The 25539-nt window shown below is 47.8% G+C and overlaps 1 protein-coding gene across 1 annotated transcript in view; it reads left to right on the top strand.

The window, feature by feature from the left end:
* SLC2A9 (solute carrier family 2 member 9) overlaps positions 1-25539 on the top strand; it is a gene marked incomplete at both ends in the record, with an annotated part of 109738 nt that overhangs the window by 8617 nt on the left and 75582 nt on the right. The window contains 2 exons of the mRNA XM_080697274.1: positions 13571-13731; positions 24578-24702. Coding sequence (XP_080553400.1) covers positions 13571-13731; positions 24578-24702 — 286 coding nt within the window. The remainder of the gene's footprint in view (positions 1-13570; positions 13732-24577; positions 24703-25539) is intronic.

A 25539-nucleotide genomic window follows, 5' to 3' on the forward strand; every position in this document is an offset into this window, starting at 1 on the left:
AAATTTCTAAACAGGAATGGTCTGTTCCACTGTCTCTCTCTGCCTGATCCTTCCCAAAGGGCAGATAAGCAAACGACAGCAAAGAGGAAAATCAATCTCTCTCTACACGGGCAGAGCTGCCCAATCAGTTGCCCGTGTGTGTTTGAAGTTGGCAGAAGGAAAGATTCAAATGGAGATGCAGATGGAGAACTCAGAGCAATTCTGGGGCCCTGGGCTCGCGTTGCCCCCGCTCTGTACTGGCCCGGGTGCTCTGAGAGAGGTGCCCACGGTGGACGCCTCTGAGCGGCCCGGGCTGTACTCGCGGAAGCTGGGATGGGGTGATGGTGTAGGTGGTGCTGGCGGGGCCGGGGGCAGGAAGGTGGCTCTGCAGCCCGGAGGAGAGGGCTGAGACGCAGCAAAATGCGCGATGCGTTTTGTCCCTGCAGACACAGCTGGCCTCATGCCGATGGGCCGGGCATCCGGCGTCCAGAGGCTCAGTGTTCATTGCGCTGGTCTATTTTCCTCTTGCATGGGCCCCGCCCTCTCTCAATAGTTATTTATTTGGGGTACCGGGGATTGAACTCAGGGCCATTCTACCTCCAAACTACTCTCCGAGCTTTACTTTTTACTTTTTATTTTGAAAAAGGGTCTAAATTGCTGAGGGCCTCCCTAAGTTGCCTTGAATCTGTGGTCCTCCTCTCGGGCTCTCAAGCACTAGAATTACAGGCGTGTACCACCACGCCTAGATTTTATCTAGGAGTTAAAGCAATCAGCTCCTATGAGGAAAAGGAAACAGCTCCTGGGGTTTAATAATAAAACTACCAGTGTGACTCACTTCCTAGGATGTAAAGTTTGCCTCTCATTTGACTACCAACCATGCAGGGCAGACACTGTGATAACCAGCCCATTTACCAATAAGGGCGAGACCTAGGAGCTGGCCCAAAGCTGTTGGCTAAGGGCCCGCTTGGGTCTCAACACAAACAGCCCAAACCCGGGCTCCCCACAGAGTCCACTTTTAATGCCTCATCAAAATCTGCTCTTTACCCAAGGCCATCCACGGATGCTGTTTTATATACTCTTTGGCATCTTGATAGTAATAGTGGCAGTGTCTTTCCCTGTCATCGGAACCCCTCCATCTCCAGAACTGCAAATGGTGACCTGCGGTGTGTGGCTGGGCCCCCGCCTAACCTGGGCCTCCTAAAGACCTCCTCGTTCTTGTCTAGCATGCAGGGCTGCTGCCGTGTTTAAATTGGGAGCTGTGAGTCACCGTTGGGTTTGAATCAGAGCTAATAGAGTTGCTGGCTGACAGGAGGGCGGGGCCTTTGCAGGCCAGGGTTGGTGTCTGTGCGTCCCAGGTGAAGAATGCCAACCCGTCCGCCTCCATTCCCTGGAGGGCCCAGAGCCAGACAACCCACATCTTTGATTCAGAGTTTTCATATTTCACTAAATTCCTCTGGGGAAGTAACAATAGTCACAGGGCTCAGGAAAGCCCTGCTTCGTGGGTGGGGCAGCTCCTGCAGTCAGAGCTGGGGACAGCGGGGGCCCAGCACGGTGGGAGGTGAGCACAACGAGGGGGTGCAGGCTTGGAAGCCCAGCGACTTGGGAGGATGAGGCGTGAGATTACAAGTTTGAGGTCAGCCTTAGCCACTTAGCAAGACCTGCTCTCAAAACAAAATGCAAAAAGGGCTGAGGGTGTAGCTCAGAAGTAGAACGCTCTTGGGTTCAAAGAAAAAGAAAAATCCTTGGAGGGAGTGTGTTAGAGATGGATTGCCGGTGTGAACAGCAAACCCAGACAATGAAACCAGACACACCCTGCTTCCGACATGCTGGGGGAAGACACGGGGACTTTATTAGGCACCTACGGTATACTGAAATGATGCTAAGACTTAGCCTCATTCACTGCCTCCCTGTCTGTAAGCTCGGGATCTGAGTCTGGTCTAGAGATGAGCTCTTTCAGAGTGGGAGCGCAAGCCTCCGCTCTGGGCTTGTTGGGTCCAGAGCTCGTTGGCAGCCGCTCCGATCCAGGAGCTGACTTTCAGCACCCACAGGCAATTGGACTAGAAATGCAAACACCCACCTTTTCATTCTGGCCAATGCGTGGAAAGGCGCAGGGAAGGTTCTCTGAGGCCTGCTTCAACTCGCTGTCCCCTGTATGGGCCTGGGCCAGACAGAACACTTCCTGTCTTCTTGTTTTCTTTAGCTAGTATTTTTTGGTGCTGGGGATTGAACCCTACCTCTGAGCTACACCCCTGGCTCTTTTTTTTTTTTATTCTTTATTTTGAAACAGGGTCTCAGTTGCTTAGGGCCTCACTAAGTTTCAGAGGCTAGCCGTGAACTTGCGATCCTCCTGTCTCAGCCTCCCAAGTACTGGGCATGTGCCACCACACCCAGCTTGCTTTCCATAGTTAAATGCCAGGGTCAGGCTGCCGTTGTAGAGAGGCCCAGGTGGGCTGGGGACCCCAGGAGGCTCTGGAAGTCCTTCTGTGGCTGCCGCTTGCAATTTATGTATCATCCTCCGTGGTACCCAGTCTTCACTGTGACAGCGGTGCTGGGAGCTAAGTACTCTCAAGAGTCTAGAAGAGCAGGGGCCTCTTTCTCACCCCATCACCTGGCCCCCAACTTGGGGGAAGCAGAGGAGAACATCGGCACCCACCTGCACTCTGACACATTATGAAGGCACTGGGCGCTCTCTGAGGACACGGGACGCATGTCAGGGGCCCCAGGGCACCCCTAGGATGACAATGCACTGGGGACTTAGGAGACCGAGCACAGGCGTAGGGTCATCCTCACAGCTACGATGTGTCACAGTGAAGGGACACAAGGCCAAGTTAGCAGAGAGATGAGGCGTGAGGGGCCAAGTCCAGAGGAAACCAGGCGCAGCTTCCAGGAGCTCTCTCCTAGGGGCCACAAAGGTCGCCCTTCATCCCTAGGTGACAGACTGTGACAACTCGCACTGCAGCTACAAGACAAGTTTCCTTGTCTACCCAGGAAACTCAGCAGAGACTCGGCGGCCAGGGGTTCTTGTGGGGGCTGGTCACATTGGCCCCTTCTACTCTGACTGTAAAGAAACCCAGGCTCCCAGCAGGACGGCAGGCATAAACGGCAGGCAACAGCAGCAGTTGGACTGTTGGCACAACAGACTGGGCCCAGGGACCCGCACTCGCCCCCTCCGGTCCCTAGACACGAGCCCACTGGAGGCCTCAATGCGGGAGCCAGGTGGCATGAGGTGGCACTGCCAGGTGTGGGTGGCACCTGTAAGCTGGTCAAACAGTAGGCACTTGGGCAAGTGAAAGTTTCAGTGGGAAGGAGATGGGAGATGGCTCAGTGGCATAACAGGCTTTATTGGGATAAAATCTTCAGAGGAGGTTCTCCTGGAAAGGATGGAGCCCATGGCTGCTTACAGACAAAAAAGCTCATATAGGTTGTTTAAGGAGAGATTCTACAGGGAGGGCGATGGTAGTTGGCAATGACCAAGGAGGGTTTTTTTTTTTTTGGTTTTTTTTTTTGTGTGTGTGTGTATGTGTTTGTGTGTGTGTGTTACTGGGAATGGAACCCAGGGGCCTTCTAACTCCGAGCTATACTCCCAGACCTATATTATATTTTACTGGGAAACAGGGTCTCAGTTGCTGAGAGCCTCACTCAGTAGCTGAGGCTGGCTTTGAACCTGTGCAATCCTCCTGTCTCAGCCTCCCAAACACTGGGATTACAAGCATGCGCCACCACATCCGGCACCAAGGAGGTTTTGAAGTTGAGATTCTAGAGGGAGATGGAGCGATGGTTGACTATTGCCGGGGTGGGGGTAAGGGTGGCTATTAAGCCGGACACTGAGACTTTCCAGTAAGCAGAGGTGTGTGATAAGCAAGAGGTTTGTTATTTTTTATTTATTTTTGTGGTACTGGGGATGGAACCCAGGGGCATTGTACTTCTGTGCTACATGCCAAGCCCTATTTTTTAGTCTTTTTGTTTTTGAAACAAGGTCTCACTGAGTTGCGAAGGGCCTCGCTAAGTAGCTAAAGCCATCCACAGACACCAATCCTTTGGTCTCAGTCTCCCAAATGCTGGGATTACAAGTGTGCACCACAAGCGTGCACCACCACACCCAGCAGCAAGGGGCTTATTGGACGAGCCTTGGGCAAGACAGTGGGGACATTCGGAAGGTGGGGGGAGGGTATACTGAGCAAGACTTGGGGATTTCTGGTCAAGATGGGGCCACTTTCATTGGAGGCTCTGCTGGGATACATCTGTGTGGGCTTCTCCGCGTGCCGGTGTGTTGTGTGTTCGCTGCTGCGCTGACTCACGCTCCATGCACCTGTGCGTGCTCTGGCCCCACCATCAGCTGTCCTGTTTATGTGCATTTTTATTGGCACCCCTGAGGATAATTTTAGATGAGTATATGGCAGGCTCTTTGTGAATCTGTGAGTCACGTTAATATCCTAAACCGGGCCAATTTGCTTCCTACTGTCTGACAATTTTCTTCAGTTGGAGAATGACAATCACAGAGTTCAACTTGTTGCTAGAAACTTGGCCCTTGGGGTCTTGGGTTTGGAGATAAATTACTCAGAGAATCTTGGACCTGAGAAGTAAAGGCATCTGGGTCCCTATTTCTTTATTTTCCAAATACAGAAAAAGCAATATTGATACCACCATCACCGGCCCCCAATCCCCATTTATGACTTCTATTACTGTGTGCACCCGTGGGCCACAGCTGGACTTTCTATTCATTCTCACGTAAATTCTCACAATAGTCCCTTCAGGAGGGCTGTGACTTCACAGGCGATGGGCCCAGGTGCAGAGAGGTTAGGTAACTTGCTCAGGCAGCCAGCAGTGAGAGAGTGGCTGGAGGCAAGCATGACGTACAGCCGGGCTCCCCAAGAACACTGCGCAGTCACAGAGGACCCGGTGGTATGAGCTGGCCTTGAACCCAAGACTCTGTTCAGTCTCTTTTCCTCAACCACGGGGCCTCTGACTCAGTTCTTTTGTGGTTTTGGCTGTACTTAGTACTGGTCATTATATATAAATACTCCTCATATGATGAATTCATAAAATATTTTATTAGTCTCAACATCTATATACGATCAAGTACCACAGGCTCCTGGCTGGCCTGGCCTCGCCTGCTCTGAACTTTTACAGCTTCACGCTACCTACACATGCGCTCTACACCACACAGGACACCTGTGGAGTCCACATTGGCCGGCACTGTCCAGCCGCTCCCCAGTGTATGGGATGAAATGCAGATAAAGCCGGGCACAGTTAGCCCCCGCCTGGTGATATAAGATGTTCCCAAAAGAGCTCATTTATTAATATTCAGAGTTGATAGAGTGGAGTCACGAGGCTTATAATCCCTGCAGTGGATGAGGCCATCGTAGTGGGTTTACTGGGTGGTACCCGGTAGGCTGGTAGGGTGTGGATGGAGGAGTTGGTCCGTGGATGGAGGAGTTGGTCCGTGGGGTGTGGCCTTGGAGATTATGTAGAGTTTCTCTTCCCCCTGCTTGCTCTTGCTTCTGGCGTCTGTGCTGTAAAGAGCACAGCTCACGTGCTCTCCCTCCACCTCCCGCCGCCATGTCCTGAGATCTGCAGTCCCAGCCTCACCTGGACTGAACTCGAAACTGTAAGACAGTAAATCTTCTTTCCTCTAAATTTCATGGTCAACACCCCTCTCACACCATTAGACCAAACTTCTAGACAAAAGATCAGTAAAGATGCCTCAGACCTAAAGAACACCATTAATCAAATGGACCTGTTAGACACATACAGAATATTTCGCCCAACTACAGCAGAGTTCACATTTTTCTCAGCTGCTCACAGAACCTTCTCCAAAATAGATCCTGGGCCACAAAGTGAGCACTAGCAAATTTTTAAAAATGTGACAGACTTTCCTGTGTCTTTTCAGACCATAATGGAATGAAACTAGAAACCAATTATAAGAAGACCCAGAGAAACCACATAAACATGTGGAGACTGAACATCACACTTCTAAATAAATTCCATGGTCAGTCTTTAGATTATAGCTACAAGGATGCTGATGAATACATTCTCCAACTTCTTCCCCAGGCCGTACCACCCTCAGCCTCCACCCCATTTACGACGGACGGCCTTGCGTCCCGCTGTGCTCTGTAGCATCTGTACCCTGTACCTGCCATCCTCCAACCTGAGCCTACACCCTGAGCCCTTCTTATGCACTAGATCTGGGTCCCACGGCTGGATTCCCTTGGCGTTCTCAGCTTCCCGCCATCAGCACAGGACAGCGAGGCTCACTGTAAGCTTACTCGGCTGTGGTCTCCACTAGATCTTGAGCTCTTTGAAGGCAGAGATCTAGAAGACAGGTGGGAAACCCGAGCTGCTCTTAATGAGAGACCAGACATGTAAAGTCAATAAGACGTAGGAATGGGCCTCTTGGATGGAAGCCCATTAGGAATGTAAAACATAGAATCCAGGAAGGAGAAGGCTCAGAGTGGGCTTAGAGGCCAGTTATCACAGTGGTGTGGAAACTCTTATTCCACAAGGCTTTCTTCTGATGGAATCTGACAAATTCTCCCAAAATGTAAAAGGAAAGCTCTAAGTAATAGCTCATCTCTCTCAGCCTGTCCACCCTCTACAATTCAGTCTAAATCTTTCTTTCTTCTTCCTGTTTTTTCCTTCGTGGTGCTGGGGATGGAACTGGGGCCTTGCACATGCTAGACAAGTACTCTACCACTGAGCTACATCTCCAGCCCTATTGTATTGTATTGTATTGTATTGTATTGTATTTTGAGATAGGGTCTAAGTTGCCTAGGCTGACCTAGAACTTGGGCTCCTCCTGCCTCCACCCCCTTAGTGGCTGGATTACAGGCATGTGCTACCTCCTGGCTTCTTCCCTTTACTGAAGCCTCAAGCCACAGGGTAATAGTCAGGGCTTGGCTTTGGTGTCCAGTTGATTGTGTTCAGCTCAACCTAAAAGCCTGAGCCTCGGCAGCTCCCCACGATGGAGACAGGTTCTTTTCCCCTGTTAGGACCCACAGCAGGTGAGCAGGGAGGCCTTGTTCCACAAAGCCATTCAGGGATGGAATTTGGCGCCCTCTGCTGGGCCCTTGGGGGAATGGGTGTGAGCCTGAGAAAGGTCTACAGACTTTTTTTTTTTTCTTTTCTTTTTTTTTTTTTAGTACTGGAGATTGAACCCAGGGGTATTCTGCCCCTGAACTATATCCCCAGTCCCTTTCTTATTTTGTTTGGTTTTCATTTTAAAATAAGATCTCGCCAAGTTGCCAAGGGTCTCACTAAATTGCCGAGGATGGCCTTAAACCTGCGATCCTCCTGTTGCGGCCTCCCAAGTCCTGAGAGGGCATTGTAAATGACTCATATCACTGCTGCGTCCTCCCTGGGCAAGTGTCACAAGGCTGCATCTGGATGCAAGGAACTTCAGTGTGGCCAGGATGAGCGAGGGAGTCCAGGCACAGTGGGGTCCAGCGGACTCCAACGCTTTATCACGTTCCACATCTGTGGGTGTCTCTCAACTCAGGATCTCTGGAAGGCCGTGGGGTTAAATAAGACGCACTATCCAGGTGTCTGGTGCAGACTCAGCAGCCACCACCACGATCCCGTGATTCCTCCTCTAGCAGAGTCTCTCGACCTGCGTCAGATGCATAGGCACCATCACATCTGCGTTTTCTACACTGCGAGAGCAGGTGCGGTGCCACATGCGTATAATCCCAGTGATTGGGCCAAAATTGCTCCTGGGAGCCATCCTACACTTGTGAGAAGATGCAGTCTTGGGATGAGGATAAAGTATGGAAAATAGAGTCAAGCAACAAGAAGCACCTGTCTTCTTGGACACGCACCACACCACAGTCCCCGGGGCTCGCCACTCCTGTGGATTTTCATTCATCCAAACGTCCTCCCTGCTTAGCCATTTTGAGGGGTCTCTGTTACTTGCAGCCAAGGGCATCATTAAATCATGCAGTGACTGCTGGAACTGCTAGAATTGATGCAGTGTACAACTAAATCTCTTTGAGGTCATGGGCCATGTTCAGCTTGTCTCTGTATCCATCTCAGAGCCCAGGACTCAGTTTGTCAAGTGAGCCAGTGGTTGATGGCAGATCAAGTGTCTTGTGCATTCAGGCATGGTGATGTCATCATCAGTAGGGAAAGCTCTCACTGTGGATAACATATTGTGGCCTTTCTCCATGCTATGAGCAAGGTCGTTGTAGAGCCAGAAGGAAAGAGAAAGTGAGAAGAAAGGAAATACCTCATAGGGAGAGGGTGCTGTTCCTCCTCCCCTTATCTCCTGTCTCCAGACCCTTAGCGTCCATCTGAAACCAGGGGTCTAGGTTCCTCTTTTGCCTCCCGAAACCTGGAACCAGTCCCCAGTAAGTCCTACCCGTTCTACTCCCAAAATATGTCTCAAATCCATCCACTTCTCTTCATCTCAGCCATGAAGTCCAGGCCACCATGATCCCTGTGTCCCCATCAGTGCCCACAATAGGGTGATCGATTTCCTTTCTATCTCCGCTCCAATCTACTTACCACTCTGCAGTCAGAAAGATCTGAGAATGCAAACACCATGTCCTCTCCTTGCTAAACTCCTCCAGGTTCCTCACTCTACCTAGAGTAGAAACCAATTAAAAACAGCACTCATGACCATGATCTCTAAGGCCGCCATGACTGTCCTTCCAACCTCACCCAGTCTCTCTCCCCTTTGGGTCTCATTCCACCACCCCCACTTTTCTTTTTTATTCTTTTCTCTTTTTTTATTGGTGCACTGTATTCATACATCATAATGGGATAAAAAAAATTTTGTAGACATACATGCACACATCGCCCAATTAGCCCCTACCCGATTCCCACCCCGTTCCTTCCCCATCCCTCCTTCCCATGCTTGGCTTAGTGGTTGACATCTAGTATTACAGCAATTTATCCAAAATTAACAATGATAATCTTACAGAATAGTCTCATTTGTCTGATACCAAGCTTTTGATGACTTAAAGATAACATTTCAATATTTCTTTTTGCTTTCTTTCTTACCAGAGAATATATTTTTTAGGTGAAACTATCATACATTTATTTATTTATTTTTCAGAAAAAATATCTATCCTAATGTGGAATATGGACTCTAGATACCCAAAACGATCTCAAAAAAGAACAAAGCTAGAAGATGTATATTTTCTGATTTCAAACCATATAAAGCTACAATAATTGAAACAGTGTAGTACTGTTATAAAGGCAGATAGATAAACCATTGGAGTTAAATAAAAGCCTAGAGATAAATTCTTCCATATATTGTCAAGTTATTTTTGACAAGGTTTCCACAAATATTTGGTGGAGGAAATAATAATCTTTTGACTAAATACTGTTGAAAAATAATAATTACATGAAAAAGAATAAAATTGGACCCTTACCTAACACCATATACAAATATTAACTCAAAATAGATAAAAGACCTAAATATAAATCTTAAGACTATAAACTTTTAGAAGAAAGTCTGGGTAATAAAACCTCACAACATTGAAATTGGCAGTAATTTCTTGGATATGATTTCAATGGTGCAGGCAACAGAAGGGTAAACAAACTCCCTAAAAATTAAAAAAAATATTGTATATCCAAAGACAATGTAAACAGAGTTAAAAGTTACTAATAGAATTGGATAAAATATTTCCAAATGCTATATCTGAAGGTATATTAATATTCCACTAGACATCCTAAAAATTAACAACAATAAAGGCAAACAATACAATTTAGAGATAGGTAAAAGACTAACATAAATAATGAATCTCCACAGATAACCAATCTTAGTTGTCTGTTGGATAAAAAATCTTCTTTCTCTGGTTCTGGTGTGTATTACCTAATTCTTCTTTGTAGTTAATCTCTTTGAGTATTTTCTCTAGCGCTGGTTTTGAAGACATAAATTCCTTCAGTTTCTGTTTGTCATGGAAGCTTCTTATTTCCCCATCTAATTTGATAGAAAGTTTTGCTGGGTAGGAAATTTTTGGCTGGAAGTTGTTTTCTTTCAGAGTTTGGAATATGTTACTCCAAGCTCTTCTGGCTCTCATGACTTGGTTTGGGAAGTCTGGAGTGATTCTAATTGGTTTGCCTCTGAATGTCACTTGGCCCTTTGTTTTTGTTGCCTTTAAGATTCTCTGCTTGGCTTCCACAGTGGTCATTTTTACAATTATGTGGCGTGGGGATCCTCTTCTCTGATCCTCTCTAACAGGAGTTCTATAAGTTTCCTGGACCTGTGTATCGACCTCTTGCTCTATGTTTGGAAAATTTTCTGCTATTACTTCCTTGAAGAGATTGTTGATCCCTTTGGTTTCACCTTCTTTTCCCTCCTCTATTCCAATTATTCTTAAGTTAGCTCTCTTAAAATGGGCCCATATTTCTTCAATGTCAGATTCCTGCTGTCGGATTTTTTTTTTCTAAATTAGAAACTATGCATTCATTTTTGGAGTGATCATCTTCTAGGAGCGAGATTCTGTTCTCCATGTGGTCTAATCGGTTGTTTGTACTTTGAATTGAGGACTTTACTTCATTAATTACATCCTTTATCTCTTTTTGGCTCTCTCTGAATTCTTTTCGAAACAGCTCTATTATTTCTACGGTTATTTTTTTGATTTGATCTTCTAGAAATCTCTGAATTTCTGTTTTATCGGGTTCTGATGTTGTGGGGTTGTGGGCATTCATTGCTCCATTGTTATTCCTCTTTCCCATGATTTTGGAAGTTTGTGCCTTTTCTGGGTTCTTTCCTTGGGTCATTAAGACTTCACTTAAGGTGCTCTGGATCTCAGTCACCACTACTCCTTTACTGGGTTGTATCGCAGAGTCTCAGACCCAGGGAGTCAAATGAGGCTGCTTTAGACCATGGGGGGGGGGGTGCCAGGTTGGGCGTTCTCCTATGGTGTTATATCTCTGCCACCACCATTCCCCCACTGGGTCAAGTCCCTGGGAGTGCAGTACTGGGATTTCTCCTCTAGGGGCCGCAATTTGACTTACTCTTGATGAGTGCGCCGATGGAGCTGTAGTGGACTCGGTGAATTCGCTGCTGTTGCTGCCGGTGGCAATATGGCGCCGCTGCCACACCTTCAGCCGTGAGGCTGGCATATTTCTTCTCTGGTTTAGAGCTCTGCTCTGAGTCCCTGCAGGGTGTGCTGAGCCCAGCCACTGGGAGCTTTAGATGCTCCCTGCGCCGAAAAATCTGCCGAATCCCGCCCGGCTGTTCCACAGCGGCTCACCTTGGCTCGCTGTCCGCCACTCCCTTCTGGAGCCTGGTGGGCTGTTGAATGCGTTGGTCTGGTGCCGTCCGGTGAACTCGCCGCTGCTGCCGGCAGTAAGGTACTGCTGCCGCATCCTCAGCCGTGAGGCCGGCGTATCTCCTCTCTGGCTCTGAGCTCCCTTCTGAGTCCCCCTCCTCTCTGGGGCCTGGTGCCGCAAGGAAAGATGGCGCCCGCCACTCCGCGCCGCGGCTCTGGCCGCAGCACTGCGGTCTGGTTTCTTTCTGGTGTCTCGTTTTTCCAGCCCTCTTTTTCTCTGTCCCATGTAGTTACATTTTTTGTTTCTCTGCTGATGGTGTTTTCTGACTATGAAAGGCGCTGATTTTGTAGTAATAGAGATTGGTTGTTAGCGGGGCTCGTAACCCCGCTTTTCTCCACCGCCATCTTCCCGGAAGTCTCTCACCAGCCACTTTTCAATCTGTGTATACCCCAAGCTATTTCCCATCAGGCTGTCTTAGATATGACGTTCTTCCTTCTGCCTGGAATAGTTGGTGGAAACCATTCATTTAAAGCTTTAAAGTGGCCACATGTATTATCCATAAAAGATTATATAAATACAAATATATAGCAGATACATCAGGCACATGTGTGCTCACACTTACCCACACATATATACACACAGGATTTAAGGAATGATTATAAGTTGAAGTGAATCTTCCAGGTTAAGAATAGAAGGTCCTGCCAAGTAGCCCTCTCCAATCAATGCTTACACTTTCCCCCAAGATAACTAGTGCCCTGACATTTGAAACAATTATTTCTTTGCCTTTCTTGGCAGTTTTGCCCATCTGTTTGTAAGTCCACTAGCAAACTTTCAATTTTTTCTATGTTTGGATTTTACATATGGAATGATATATGATGTATGATTCCGTACATTTGAGCAATAGTGTTTTCATGGGACTTCACTACGTGTGTTTACATATCACAATGTAATGTTCAAAGTGTAGTGTTTCATAGTATGGCTAACCCACAATTTGTTTTTCCATTCTACTGTCAGTGGGCATCTCGGTTGTTTCTCAATGGAAGTTATTATGTGCAGTGTTGCCATGGATATTTGGGTACATATATCCTAGGGCTTGTGGGAAGGTTTTTCAAGTTTTCTAGAAGTGGATCTACTGGGTGGGAGGCTAAGAGTGTCTTCAACTTAAATGTTTTCCAAGATGGCTGCACAAATTAAACTGCTACCACTCGAATACTCCCTGCTTGGTATCCCCAGACTTTTACTCTCTAGCTTGCTGGGGATTGTGTGAGCCCCATTAAATCAACACTACTCCAACTTTTCTTTTGACCCTCAAAACAGCCCTTGAGAGGTCACTGTTACCTTTCCCACTTTTCTGATGGAGATACTAAAATTCTGCGGAATCATTAGCAAATCATTGCACTGGGATTTGAGCACAGATCGGTGGGACCGGAATCTAAAGTCTTCCTTCAGTGTCATATCCTGGATCCGCTCAAGTTTGTGGATCCATATTGGGTAGCAAGAGGCAACTATGAATATCTCAGAGACTGAACTCCTTTTGGGAATTAGTGTGATTATTTCAGTCTTCACACTAATTCAGAATTTGCACATCAGAATCACCCAGCTCCTGTTGTAGGCAGACCCAATGACACTGGTGACCATAAAGTGTGAAGATGCATCCATTGTGGTTTTAATTTGCAGTTTCCTGTTGGCAAATGACGTCGAGCATCCTGACTCTACCTCAGGGGTCAATTGGATTTTCTTCTGTTCAAGTCTTTGTACCTATTTGCATTATTTATTTGTTCTTATTGACACGTTGGGGTTCTTTATGTATTGTGAATACATTTCCCTTGTAGTCGTATGTACTGCAAATATGTTAACTCAGTGTATGGCTTGTCTTTATTTTTTTATGGTGTCTTTTGTAGAACAGGATGCTTTTAATTTTGGTACAAATCCAAAGGAGCATTTTCTTTTATGGTTATTGGTTTTCATGTTTTGCATTTTTGCCTACTCCCAGGTACCTCTCTGTCAGGTGTGTGTGTGCACTTTTAATGCACTAATAAAGTGATTCCACTGTACGTTACAGTTGGAGAAGCCCAGGTACAATGGTTATCACAGGCTTGGCTTTGACTGAGTTTGACTCCCAGGTTTAACACTTAACTGCATGAGTCACTTTGTCTCCCTAAACCTCAGTTTCCCTCCCTGCAAAATGTAAAAATAGGAACTATTTCCTGTTTTTGTTAGAAAAGTCTAATGAGATAAGGCTCAAACAGAATTTAGCAAAGTGTCGAACAGGAAGAAAGTGCGCTATAGAAGCTGTTTTGTTTTGCATACTGGCTCGCTTTAAGCAGCAGGAGGGAACAAAAGAAGTAACATGCTTGGTGTTTATTTCCAGTATATCAAGGCCTTTTACAATGAGACATGGGAAAGAAGGCACGGACGTCCAATAGACCCGGATACTCTGACTCTGCTCTGGTCTGTGACCGTGTCCATATTCGCCATCGGTGGACTGGTGGGGACATTCATGGTGAAGATGATCGGAAAGGTTCTTGGGAGGTCAGTAGCGGGCTGTCTCTGGCTGGGGCTTCCCTCCATAGTGATCATAATGCATTGGCACCATAGTAAGGACCCAGCAGGAAACAGTTCCATGGGACAGTTCAGTGGAGAGATTGTAAGGGGCAAGGGGAAGGAAATGGGACCAGAGCCCAGGGAAAAGTGGAGCCAGAGACGATAGGATTAATGAGCAGAAGCTGAAGTTGTGGAGGAAGCACCCTGACCTCGCTCCTCCCACCCTGCAATCCGCAGCAGGTGCCTCCCCTTGGCCAAACCCTACTGGAAGCAAAAAACAAAAAAACAAAACAAAAAACGAGGAAATCACCAGGAGGGCCAGCTCCCAGGCTATGGGAGGGAGAGAGGCGAGGATCTGGATATGGAGAGGATGAGAGGGCACAGCACAGAGCTTTGGAGGTCGTCCGCATAAGCTCATGCAGATCTGCTTCTTAAGAAATTCATCTGCTTGGCTTGTCTTCCCTTATGTAGCTGATCACTACCTAATCACTCTCTAATTGATAAACATTCTGGCTATTTCAGTTCATGGATAAACAAGGCTGCAGTGAGTGTCAAGAACTCCCTGTGAGCTGGGTATGGTGGCCCATGCCTGGAATGCCATTACTTTAGAACCTGACAGAGGAGGATTACAGGTTCAAGGCCAGCCTCAGCAACTTAGCAAGAGACTCAGCAACCTAGTCAGACCCTGTTTCAAAATAAAATAAAATAAAATAAAATAATTAATTAAAAGGGCTGCGGTTATAGCTCAGAGGTAGAATGTTCTTGTGTTTAATCTCTGGCACAAAACCCAAACAAACAAAGAAGCAAATGATCTCTGTGTCGAGATCTCCCACTCTCCAATCAGCTCTGTTCGCGAGTATTATTCCTTATACAGCAGATCGGCTTAACAATAAATTCCCTTGATGGTTTTTCTGTAGCCCTGTTACTATCAACAGCTTCCTGGGGGCCACTGAGTTGTGTGTGGAAGGAGCAGAGGCTCTTAAATATTTATAGCTAAACCTGAGCCCTGTGTCTTCCGTTTACCAGCGGGGTGGCCTTGGCCAAGTCATTTAATTTATTTGAATCTTGGTTTCGTCATCTGTAAAATAGAGATGATGATTCTTAACTAGAGGGGATGGTCCAAGTGCTGGAGAAAATGAATGGAAAAGAATGTCATTGGTAGCCCAACAAATAGAAGCTACTGCTATTTACCATTACTTTTTTCGTGTACTGGGGATTGAACCCAGGAACATTCTACTTTCAAATTATACCTCCAGCCAGGCGTGGTGGCGCACGCTTGTAATCCCAGCATTTGGGAGGCTGAGACTGAAGGATCACGGATCGCGGACAGCCTCAGCTATTTAGTGAGGCCCTCCGCCAACTTAGTGAGACCCTGTTTCAAACTAAAGAATAAAAAATAGGGCAGGGGGTATAGCTTGGAGGTAGAATGCCCCTGGGTTCCATCCCCAGACTTGCAAAAATAAATAAATAAATAAATAAATAAATAAATAAATAAATAATTTCACCCCCAGTCCTTTTGAGTTTTTGTTTGGAAACAGGGTCTTGATAGATTACTGAGAGTCTTGCTACTTGCTGAGGCTGTCCTCGAACCTGTGGTCCTCCTGCCTCAGCATCCCAAGTTCTGGGAGTACAGGTGCGCATACCATGCCTGGCTCTTTACCACCGCTCTGATCATCACTGTGGCATCCTTACATAGGAGGTGCTCCACAGGTCTCATATAGATTTGGCATGAATTGGAGAGGAGATTCATCAGACCCCAGACCCGGGGGATGGAGACACCGCTAAGAAGGGTCCTACCTGTTCTTTCTACTCTGCCTCACACCCCAGCAAGGAGCCAATCAGAAGAGTGAGATTTCAGGGAAGGCGGGGACAGGAAGCCAACTGGAAAACATCCATGTGGTGCTCATGAAGGTGGCGGTGCCAGGGAGGCAGGGGAGGGCTGCCATTCTCCCTGTCCCCACCTTATCCTGGGGCCACGTTCAGATCAGTAACTAATGGAGGCTTAGAGCCGGGGAAGCACACTTATCCCCTAATACAGCGAGAAAAGCCATTTTCTGAAATCCCCCCAAGTTCCAAACACACATGCCTTCTCTTATTGAATTTGTGGGGGTCTGTGGGTGGGGAGTGGGGGGTCAGAAAGGTCAGGGTCATTTGTGCAAGTTCAGCAGGCCTACAGGTGGTGGAGCTCTTGCTGAAACCCTACATGCGATCACCCCAGCTCTGTGATCTTTCCCTGGGCCACGCGGTTCTTAATCGGGCCCGCTGGCAATGGTCCTGCAAAATCCAGACTGTCATACAACAGCTCAGTGACTGCTGGCACCAAGCTGGCCAGGGGCCCGAGGTGCGGGCACTAAGCCTCTGCACTGAGCCAGCCCTAGCCACAGTCCTCCTGCCTGTCCCCCACTAGCTAGATGGAGTCACTCCCCTGCCCCAGGCTCTGGGGACTGTCACGCCCACCTGCCCATACCTGGCCGTGGAACTTGGCCTCTGTTGTCACTCCAAGCAGGTGGCATAGGGAAGGAACGCCGGAATCGGAGTCCCAATACCACGGCTCCGCAAGGCCCACGCTCCCCACGCATCGGCCGTGTGACTCACTCAGGCTCTGCCCTCTTTCCTCTCGGTCAGAATTATTTTCTCACATGTAAAATGGCCATTGAAAGTAGGCTTACTACCCCGACAGCATGGCGACAGAAAAGCGACAGGAAAGCAGAGGAGAAAATGTCTTATAAAACATCCTAAGCCTCTAAGCCACGGAAGAATCCTCACATCAGCCCGGCCAGACTCAGATCAGAGGGTTACAGCGCCCTGAGCAGCTGCCGGCTTCTCCTCATCATTACGGGAACAAAGGTTGAACTGATATGGGCTCAGCTTAAATAATGACTCATAGGAGAGGACAAGGAGCCAATATTGGAAAAGAACGCTACGTTTACTGACCTGCCCCGGAGCAGTGTGCAACGTCCCGTAGATCCTCCGTCCTAAAGCTCCTGCTTTGGAAATGGTGATTCTGGAACCCGGGAGGTGGAGCAAGTTGTCCCTGTTGTCAAGAGTGAGGGGGATTGAAACGCAGACCCAGGTTTGACCACAGGCCAATGCGCTTCCTATTGTATAATGCTACCCTCCCCCTCCCTCCCTCCCGTCCTTCCTTCCATTTTCTTCCTCCCTCCCTCCTTTCTCTGTCTTTTTCTTTCTTTTTTCTTTCTTTCTTTATCTTCCTCTCTCCTGTTCTTCCCTCCTTCCCTCTCTCCCTTCCCTTTCCTTCTTCCCTTCTCTTTCTTTATTTTGTTTATTTATTTACTTTTGGTGGTACTGGAGTTCCTGGAAGCCCTTCTACCTCTATGCTACACTCCCAGACCTATTTTATATTTTTTTAATTTGGAAACAGGAACTCTTAAGTCAGCGAGGCTGGCTCCGAACCAGCGCGATCCTCCTGTCTCCGCCTCCCAAGTGCGGGGATTACAAGTGTGCGCCACCTCGCCCGGCCCCTTCTCTTTCTTTCTGTCCTCCACATAGCATTTCACCCCCATCCTGGCACTAGGGACTGAACCCAGGGCTTCACACATAATAGGCAAGTGCTCCAACCACTGAGCTACATTTTCAGCCCTTTTATTTTTTTCTTTATTTTTGAGACAGGGTCTCACTAAGTTGTCCCGACTGACCAGAAACTTGAGATCCTCCTGCCTCAGACTCCTGAGTAGCTGGGGTTGCAGTTGTGCACCACCACACTGTGTTTTAAACTCCTCCTCGATGTCCCATCATTCCTCGCCTGTGGAGACGGTCAGGGAGGAGGAGGAAGCTGGGCTGGAGGAGCTGCTCTGGCTGCCTGGATGGGCCGTGGAAGATGCTCAAATGTGTGGAGAGAAGTTGGGTGGAACCAGGGGCCTCGGAGCTGCCTGCTCCTATAGCTACAGCGATTGGGAGATTTCTGTCTAGCTTATGTTGAATTCCTCTGTGATCCAGAGAAAGATGAGAACAGGGAAATTCAAATAGCTGGGAAGAGTCTCTGGAGTGAGATTCCTTGCCTCCTGGGACCTCTGCCTGGGGAATTCTGGATCATCAAGCACTCTGGTGGAATCCTGGGCTTGTCTTTGGGTCCATCTGGCTTCCTGTAGTGACAGAATGCTCCTTCCCTCGGGAGACAAGACAGGGACTCTGTTTGGGGCAAGGACACTGGCTGCAGGCTCAGCTGCAGGCCACGGCTCATGGGCTGTGTGGGAGTCACTTGAAGTCTCCGGGCTCCAAGCATTTCACTGATGTAGCCACGTCAGAGGGCTGCCAAGAAGAAATGGGATGAGAGCATAAAGTGCTCCTCCCTGCGACTATGTGGAGCCTCCTCCCAACTTCTCGCTCACAGCATCGTTCCTAGCTCTTCCTGAGACAGGCCACCACCCAGCAGAGACTGTGACTGTGTCCTTTGAATGGTGCAAACATTGTCCTCCTCGCACAGACTGTTGGTGATAGTTCTTCCCTTTGGAGCAGCAGAGGAAAGAGGTGAAAACCATAAGAGAACTAAGTTGGGCTTTAAATGCAGATCCTGGCTCAGATTCTTACACAAGCTGTATAAGCACATCCCCCTGTGCAACAACAGAGCCGGAGTATCTACCAGGACCAGATGGCACCAGCTCCACACTTGGCCTTCCTCAGCAGGGGAGACATGCAGCAGGTGCAAGGGCCCAGGGCTGATGTCTGGGCAGAGCAGCAGGCCCTCAGCAAGTTATTATAGATGTCATTAGGATTCTGGGAAGTGCCTGAATGGGGAGTAGAGATAAGGAACAGGGGGCTGGCAGGATTCTTAATTATCTTTATCTTATCTTATCTGCCAAGTGCAGATAAGCAAGCCCACCTAAGGGAGTCCTGATGGCTGGTGAATGAAAACACTGTATAGAGCACCTCATGTCACTCAGGAGGCTCCTGATTGCCTGTGACAGGAACCCGAACCAAGCTGGCCTACAAGGGAATTGACTAGCTCCCACAAACGAAAGGTGACTTGGCTGAATCCAAGGCTCGCGTGATATCATAAAACAATCAAATCTGTCTCTTTCCTCTGCCTCTCAGCCTGGCTCCATTCCCAGGCATCTCCTTGGGCCACCCAGGTGGCCCTGCACTGTGAAACCTCTTCTTAGAGTTTCCTGAAAGTTCCAGGCAGGGTCTGAGTCCTGGGTTATCTCCCCAGGATGGAACCTCCCTCAGAATAGATCACATCCTGGGCCACAAAGCAAGCACCAGCAAATTCAAAAGATGTAATATAATTCCTTGCATCTTTTCAGACCATAATGGAATGAAAGTAGAAATTAACAACAGGAAACTCAAAAGAAACTATTTAGATACATGAAGATTGAGTGATACACTATTGAATACTGAATGGGTAAGGTCGAAAATTAGGGGAGAAGTAAAGAAACTTCTTGAAATAAATGAAAATAGAAAAACAACTTACCAAAATCTATGGGGCACTTTGAAGGCAGTATTAAGAGGAAAGTTTATAGCATTGAGTGCCTGCATAAGAAAGACAGAGAATCGCCAAGTAAACAACCTAATGACACAACTCAAGGACCTAGAAAGACTGCAACAGTCTAATTTCAAAGCCAGCAGAAGGCAGGAAATTATTAAAATCAGAGCAGAAATAAATGAAATAGGGAACAAAAAAACAATTCAAAGAAAAAACAAAACAAAAAGCTGATTCTTTGAAAAGATTAATAGGATTGATAAACCCCTGGCCAACCTAAGCAAAAAAGAAAAAAAAAAAAAAAGTTCCAGGCAGGAATCGCGGGTCTGAGGGAAGTGCATGCCTTCCCGTGTGCTCAGCCAGGGGGCAGTGTACGCCATCGGGACATCTGACACTGCCTGGAGACCTCTTGTCACAACTGGGTGCTGCTGCATCTAGGAGAGGCCAGCGATGCTGGGGGGCGTCCTGCAATGCCCAGAAGAGTCCCGACAGCAAAACCTCTCCAGCCCCAAATGCTTACAGAGCTGAGCTTCACCAGTCCTAAGAATTACACTCCTGTGCACTAGATGAAGTACTTTGTTTTATTTTTATATTGGTTGGTTGATGAGTTTTGTGGGATTGGTAATCTAGGGGCATTCAACCTCTGAGCTATAAACCACACCCCCAGCCCTATTTTCTTCCTCCCTCCCTCCTTCTCTTTCTTTCTTTCTTTCTTTCTTTCTTTCTTTCTTTCTTTCTTTTCATGGTACTGGGGATAAAACCCAGGACAAACCACTGAGCTACACCCCAGCCCTATTTTTTTTTATTTTTGAAACAGGGTCTCATTGAGTTTCAGAGGGCCTCACTAAGTAGCTGAGGTTGTCCATGAACCGTGATCCTCCTGTCTCAGCCTCCTAAATGCTAGGATTACAAGCATGCATCACCACACCCAACTTCCTATTTTATTTCATATTAATTAATTAATTTATTTATTTATTTATTTTGAGGTACTAGGGATTGAACCCAGGGGCATTCTACCTTTGAGCTACACCCTCAGCCCTATTTTTTATTCTTTATTTTAACAGGGCCTCACTAAGTTGCCGAGGCTGGTTTTGAACCTGTGTGCCTCCTATCTGGACTCCAGCCTCTCCGTCACCCTATTACTCTTCCTTCTGAGTTCTACAAAAAAGATCCTACATTACCAGAGAAATTCAAATGAACAAATGCGGTGTCCTGGGTGGAGTTCCAGAGGGCCACTGGAGTTCTCAGATTTGATCTCCTTTGTTTCTGTTGCTTGGTTCATCCTTGGGCAAAAAATAGAAACATCGTGATTAGAGCATCCATCTCTGAACCCCAGTGAGTCATTTGGAAATAAGATTTTCATCTTCACCAGGAAGCCGTGGGACTGGGGGATATTTGGGGAAGGAATATATTATGATGGACTTGCTTAGAGGGTGTGCAGTCCTATTTGCAAATTTTTCGAGTCAGAATTTAATGTGATTTGAACATTCTCTACAGAGCACAAAAGACACTATCATGGCTAGCGTGAGAGCTTGGATCAAAGCCTTGGGAGACATTGTTGGCTTCTCTCTTTCTCTCCACCTGTGGACAATCCATCGCTAAATCCTGGCAATTCTCTCCTAAAATGTGCCAGGGTCCCACCTCTCCTCACCACCTCTGTTGTTTCCTCCCTGGCCCAAAGCAGCTGCATCTGCCTGAGCTCTTGTACCAGCCCCTCAGGTAGGACTCCTGTCTCTGCACCTGCCCCTCAGGCCATGACCAACACAAAGACTGAGCCGGCTAGCTAAATATATGTCAAGCCCTGTCATTCCTCTCCTTGGAATCATCCAGGGGCTGTCTGCTGCCCCAAGATGGAAACCCTGTCCTCAGGGTGACACAGAACACCCTACAGGAGTAACTTGGCCACTTCTCTCCCTCTGTCCAGCTTCTACTACTGGTCCAAGACTGCCTCCAGCCATGCTGGCCTTGATGATGGATCTGGGATGGGCCACACTTGGCTCTCTCCCTGAGGTGCTGCTCCAAATATCCACAAGGATCATCTCCTTCTCCTCTTCCTCCTCTTCCTCCTCCTCCTCCTCCTCCTCCTTCTCCTCCCTCTCCCTCTCCCTCCTACTCTTCCTCCTTCTCCTTTTCTTCTTCTCCTCCTCCCTCCTCTTTCTCCTCCTTCTCTTCTTCCTCCTCTTTTTCTCCTTTTCCCTCCTCATCTTCCTCCTCCTCTTCCCTCTCCCCTTCATCCTCCTTCTTTTCTTCTCCTTCTCTCTCCTTCCCTCCTCCTCTCCCTCCTCCTCCTCTGCTTCACTTGTCTCTGTCACCATTTGGCGTAAGAGCAGGGAGTTTTGTTCATTGCTATATTCCAGAAGCTAGAATGGTGTTCAGCCTCTAGTCCATGCTCGAACGTGTGTTGAATGTTAGTTGAATTCATGAATTATTGTTGAAAGAATGAATGACTGTAAGTGAATATGGCAGCCTCCCTTGCAGGTAGCTCTGTATCATGGTTACTGGGAGGCTAGATCTTTCATTGAATAGTGTGCGGCCTTGCCTTAAGGAACTTCCTGATCCATTTCCTTATATGTAAAATGACAAGTTGATCTTATCACATGGTAACTTTATTTTATTATTTTTATATATTCACCTCACACATGGTAACTTTATATAATCCATAAGATAAGCACTCAGGGTTTCTTAGCTATTATTTCTGTTTATTTTTTAATTTCTTGAGGCTCTAGAAGAGTCCCAGCTTGGAAGCAGCCACTTTAGATAGCCAGGTTCCATCCTAAGAGTTTTACATAAATCATTAGATAATTTTCATGAAAGCCTTAGGAGATAGGCATTATTATACATTTTACAGACAGATAGCAAAGCAAGACTAAGAGCATGTAAGTCATTGAATGAGTATGCAGCAGGGCTGGCCAAGAAGTGACGCTGTTGGAGGTGGGTTCATTTGTCTTGTCCATCTTCACGCCAGACTCAGGAAAGACCAGAACTAGGCCATGCCCAGGAAGTCCGGGTCCATGGCCTGCCTCCCAGCACCTATCAGAACAAGAATACACATGGCCCCTGCGTGCGCCAGAGATGGATCCAGTTGCTGGTCTACAGTGACAAGAGAAAAGTCTCTGCTGTCATGAAGCTTACATCCTAGGAGGAGAAAGTGGTTAGCAAATGTGAACACACATAAGTGCATGGAATAGTTTGTAATGGTGGGGGGGGGCTGCAAAGAAAATAGATCAGGGTAGCAGGACCGAGGGGCATCGGCCCTGAGCTTCCTCGTGCATGATGTTGAACTCTGCAGGTATCAGAAATCACATGGGCCACTCTGTGTGACAGCCCTGAGCCGCTGGCACCACTCAATGATGTTTCAGTCAAGGACGCGGCACTCACGCTATGGTGAGCCCAAGAGAAGCTCTTGCCGGGTGGCCCTGTCGTCACCCCATTTACGTTAAACACACTCGATGATGTTCACACCGTGATGAAATTGCCTAGCTGACTGTATCTGCAGGTGCCTCTGGTGAGTCTGACAAGCAGGCTCAGGAGCCGCTCACAAAGGCTAATGTCACTTTAATCATTATTATCCATATTACTGAGTATCAAATGTCCAGTGTCCCTGCAGTAGTGCAGTGGAGAGGGTGTTGGGAAGTAGGAGTTAGGATTTTTCTATCAAGCCTTTCCCCCCAACTCACTGTCTGCAGAATAAAGAGCACACGATGTTTTCAGCATCCAAGAACCCTCTCAGGGCAATCTTATCACAAACGTATCTTACGCTGGATTCTGCACCAACAGGGACTTGCCTTGTGAGGTCTCACAGGGTACAACGGGGATCTTCTCAGAGATAGAAGACCCAGGGAGATTATTTGGGCTGCTCATAAGAAACAACTTTGTTATTGATAGCCCAGTTCCTCCTATCCCCGAGATGAGTTATATGGGAAAGGCCTCATTACTGGGGTTTAGAGGTCAAGCCCACCGAGGTCCAAAGGTCAGGTCCACCAGCGAGAGGGCACAGGTTTCTGGAACCACAGGGAGAAGGCTGGTGCCCCAGAATGCCACCTGCAGTGGGAGAGAGAGAGCGAGAGAGGAAGAGAAGCCATTTTCTCCTCCTTCCTCCTCATGGGGGCCCTTTTGCTGGTCATCCTGCCAGGCAGCTGGAGGCAACAGAGCCATAGATCCCTTTAAACAGAGCAGGGTAGGAAAGGGGGAAGGGACCAGAGGCCAAATGGGAACAACAGTGGTCTCCCTTACCTGCCTTTCCACTTTCCACGGCTTCAGTTACCTGCAGTCAGCTGCAGCCTGAAAACATGACATAGAAAACCCCAGAAAGAAATAGTTGTTACATTTTAAATCTCACACTGTGCTGAATATCATGATAAAAATGGCCTGCTGCCCTTTTCTGTCCCAAGAGACACATGAACCATGCCTTTGTCCAGTATATCCACATTGTATATGCTACACACCCGTTACTTCTTAGGAATCACTATGATCAGATCGACTGCAGTGGTGTCACAGTGCTTTCTTTCATGTCACCCTTATTTCACGTAATAATCGCTCCAAAGTACAAGAATAGTGGTGCTGGCCATTTTATTGCACTATGTTGTTATAATGGTTCTAGTTTTAGGACACCATGCTGGCTAAGGGACAGCTGGCTCTCAGCTCCACCCTTGTGTTTTTGTGCTCCACTCTGTATGCTAGGGGAGGGACGTATGCACCCTCTCCCAGCACCTCCATTTGTCCTTTGCCAATAAGGGCCCTAGAGAAAGAAGGGACTTGCTAAGTTTGATGGCCTAAGGTTCCTAGCGGTCCCAGCAATGACCTTGGCAGTTGATTACAGCCTCCAGCTCTTGCCCACTTCAGAACTATACTCACAGTTCCCTCCGAGAAAACCATGCCAATGGGCAGTACCCACCCCTGAGCTTGAAGCCGGCTCTTTAGGGCTTCCCTCCCAAGCTCCCAAGTTATCAGCACCACATGGGCAGAGCATCCTCACTCCTGATATCTCAGTGGTATAAAACCCAATTAACCAATTCCCTCTGTTACATTCTCTCCATTAAAATAACTAGAGCAGCTTCTGCTTTCCTACCTGACTCATGGATGGTAATAAGATTCACCTTGTCTTTAGAAATATTAAATGAAAGACTTAGAATTGAGGAGATAATATGCTACAATGGGGAATTTATAGCTGTCAGGGCCAATGGTGCCTTTGGAAGTGACATGGTCGACCCCGTGGGGAACCCAGAAGGAAGAAAGATCAGGCAGCCGGAGGTGGCAGTGGGGCAGGTGCTCTTCACACGGTGCCTCTAACCTGTGGCCCCACCGAAGGACTGGTCTCTGCTGCGGGCTTGACCAGGCTGGTGGCGTGCCCTTCAGTGGGCATCCTCACTGAACCTTCACTTCCTTTCCTTCCAGGAAGCACACACTACTGGTCAACAATGGGTTCGCCATTGCGGCTGCACTGCTGATGGGCTGCTCTCTCCAGGCAGGAGTCTTCGAAATGCTCATCGTGGGACGCTTCCTCATGGGCGTGGATGGAGGTGAGACTTCCCTGTGGCTGGAGGGGCAGCAGCACCTTCCCAGGGATTGTCCAGGAGTGTCAGAAGTCTTCAGGGCTGTCACCAACAGGGTCTGCCTCCTGGCACTGAGTTGACAGGAGGCAAAACCTTGCATAAGCTGGGCATGGTGGCACACACCCATAATCTTGGTACTTGTGATGCTAATACAGGAGGATTACAGGTTCAAGACCAGCCTCGGCAACTTAGCAAAACTTTTAGCAACCTAGCAAAACCTGTTTCAAAACAAAAAATAGCCCGCCGTGGTGGCACACACTTGTAATCCCCACACTTGGGAGGCGGAGACAGGAGGATCGTGCAGGTTTGAAGCCAGCCTCGCTGGCTTAAGAGACCCTGTTTCCAAGTAAAACTATAAAATAGGTCTGGGAGTGTAGCCCGGAGGTAGAAGGGTTTCCAAGAACCACAGGACCACCAAAATAAATAAATAAATAACAAAAAATTAAAAGGACGAGGGTATAGAGGTAGAATGCACCTGGGTTCAATCCCCAATAACAACAACAACAGAACTCTGCATAAGTGGGGCAATCTGTCCCATGCACAAAGACCCAGCATCCTAATTGAGCAGAAAAAAGTGGCTGGATGGGCCCAAGTCAGCCCCAGACACCTGATGAGCTCCAGCAAGCCAGAGCATCCTTAGTCCCCTTTGTCATTCATCTTTCAACACTCTCTCTGGTTTCCAGGGAGCTTTGGGGAAGGTGGTGTTGCCTGGGCGGGCCTCTGACTCACTCAGTCTTTCATGTATTCAGCAAGCGCTTACAGAGCATCTGCCATGCCTGGTGCACTGCCTTCTGGGACAGGATG

The sequence above is a fragment of the Muscardinus avellanarius genome, assembly GCF_963383645.1.
Source record: "Muscardinus avellanarius genome assembly, chromosome: 6".
NCBI classification, from domain to species: Eukaryota; Metazoa; Chordata; class Mammalia; order Rodentia; family Gliridae; genus Muscardinus; species Muscardinus avellanarius.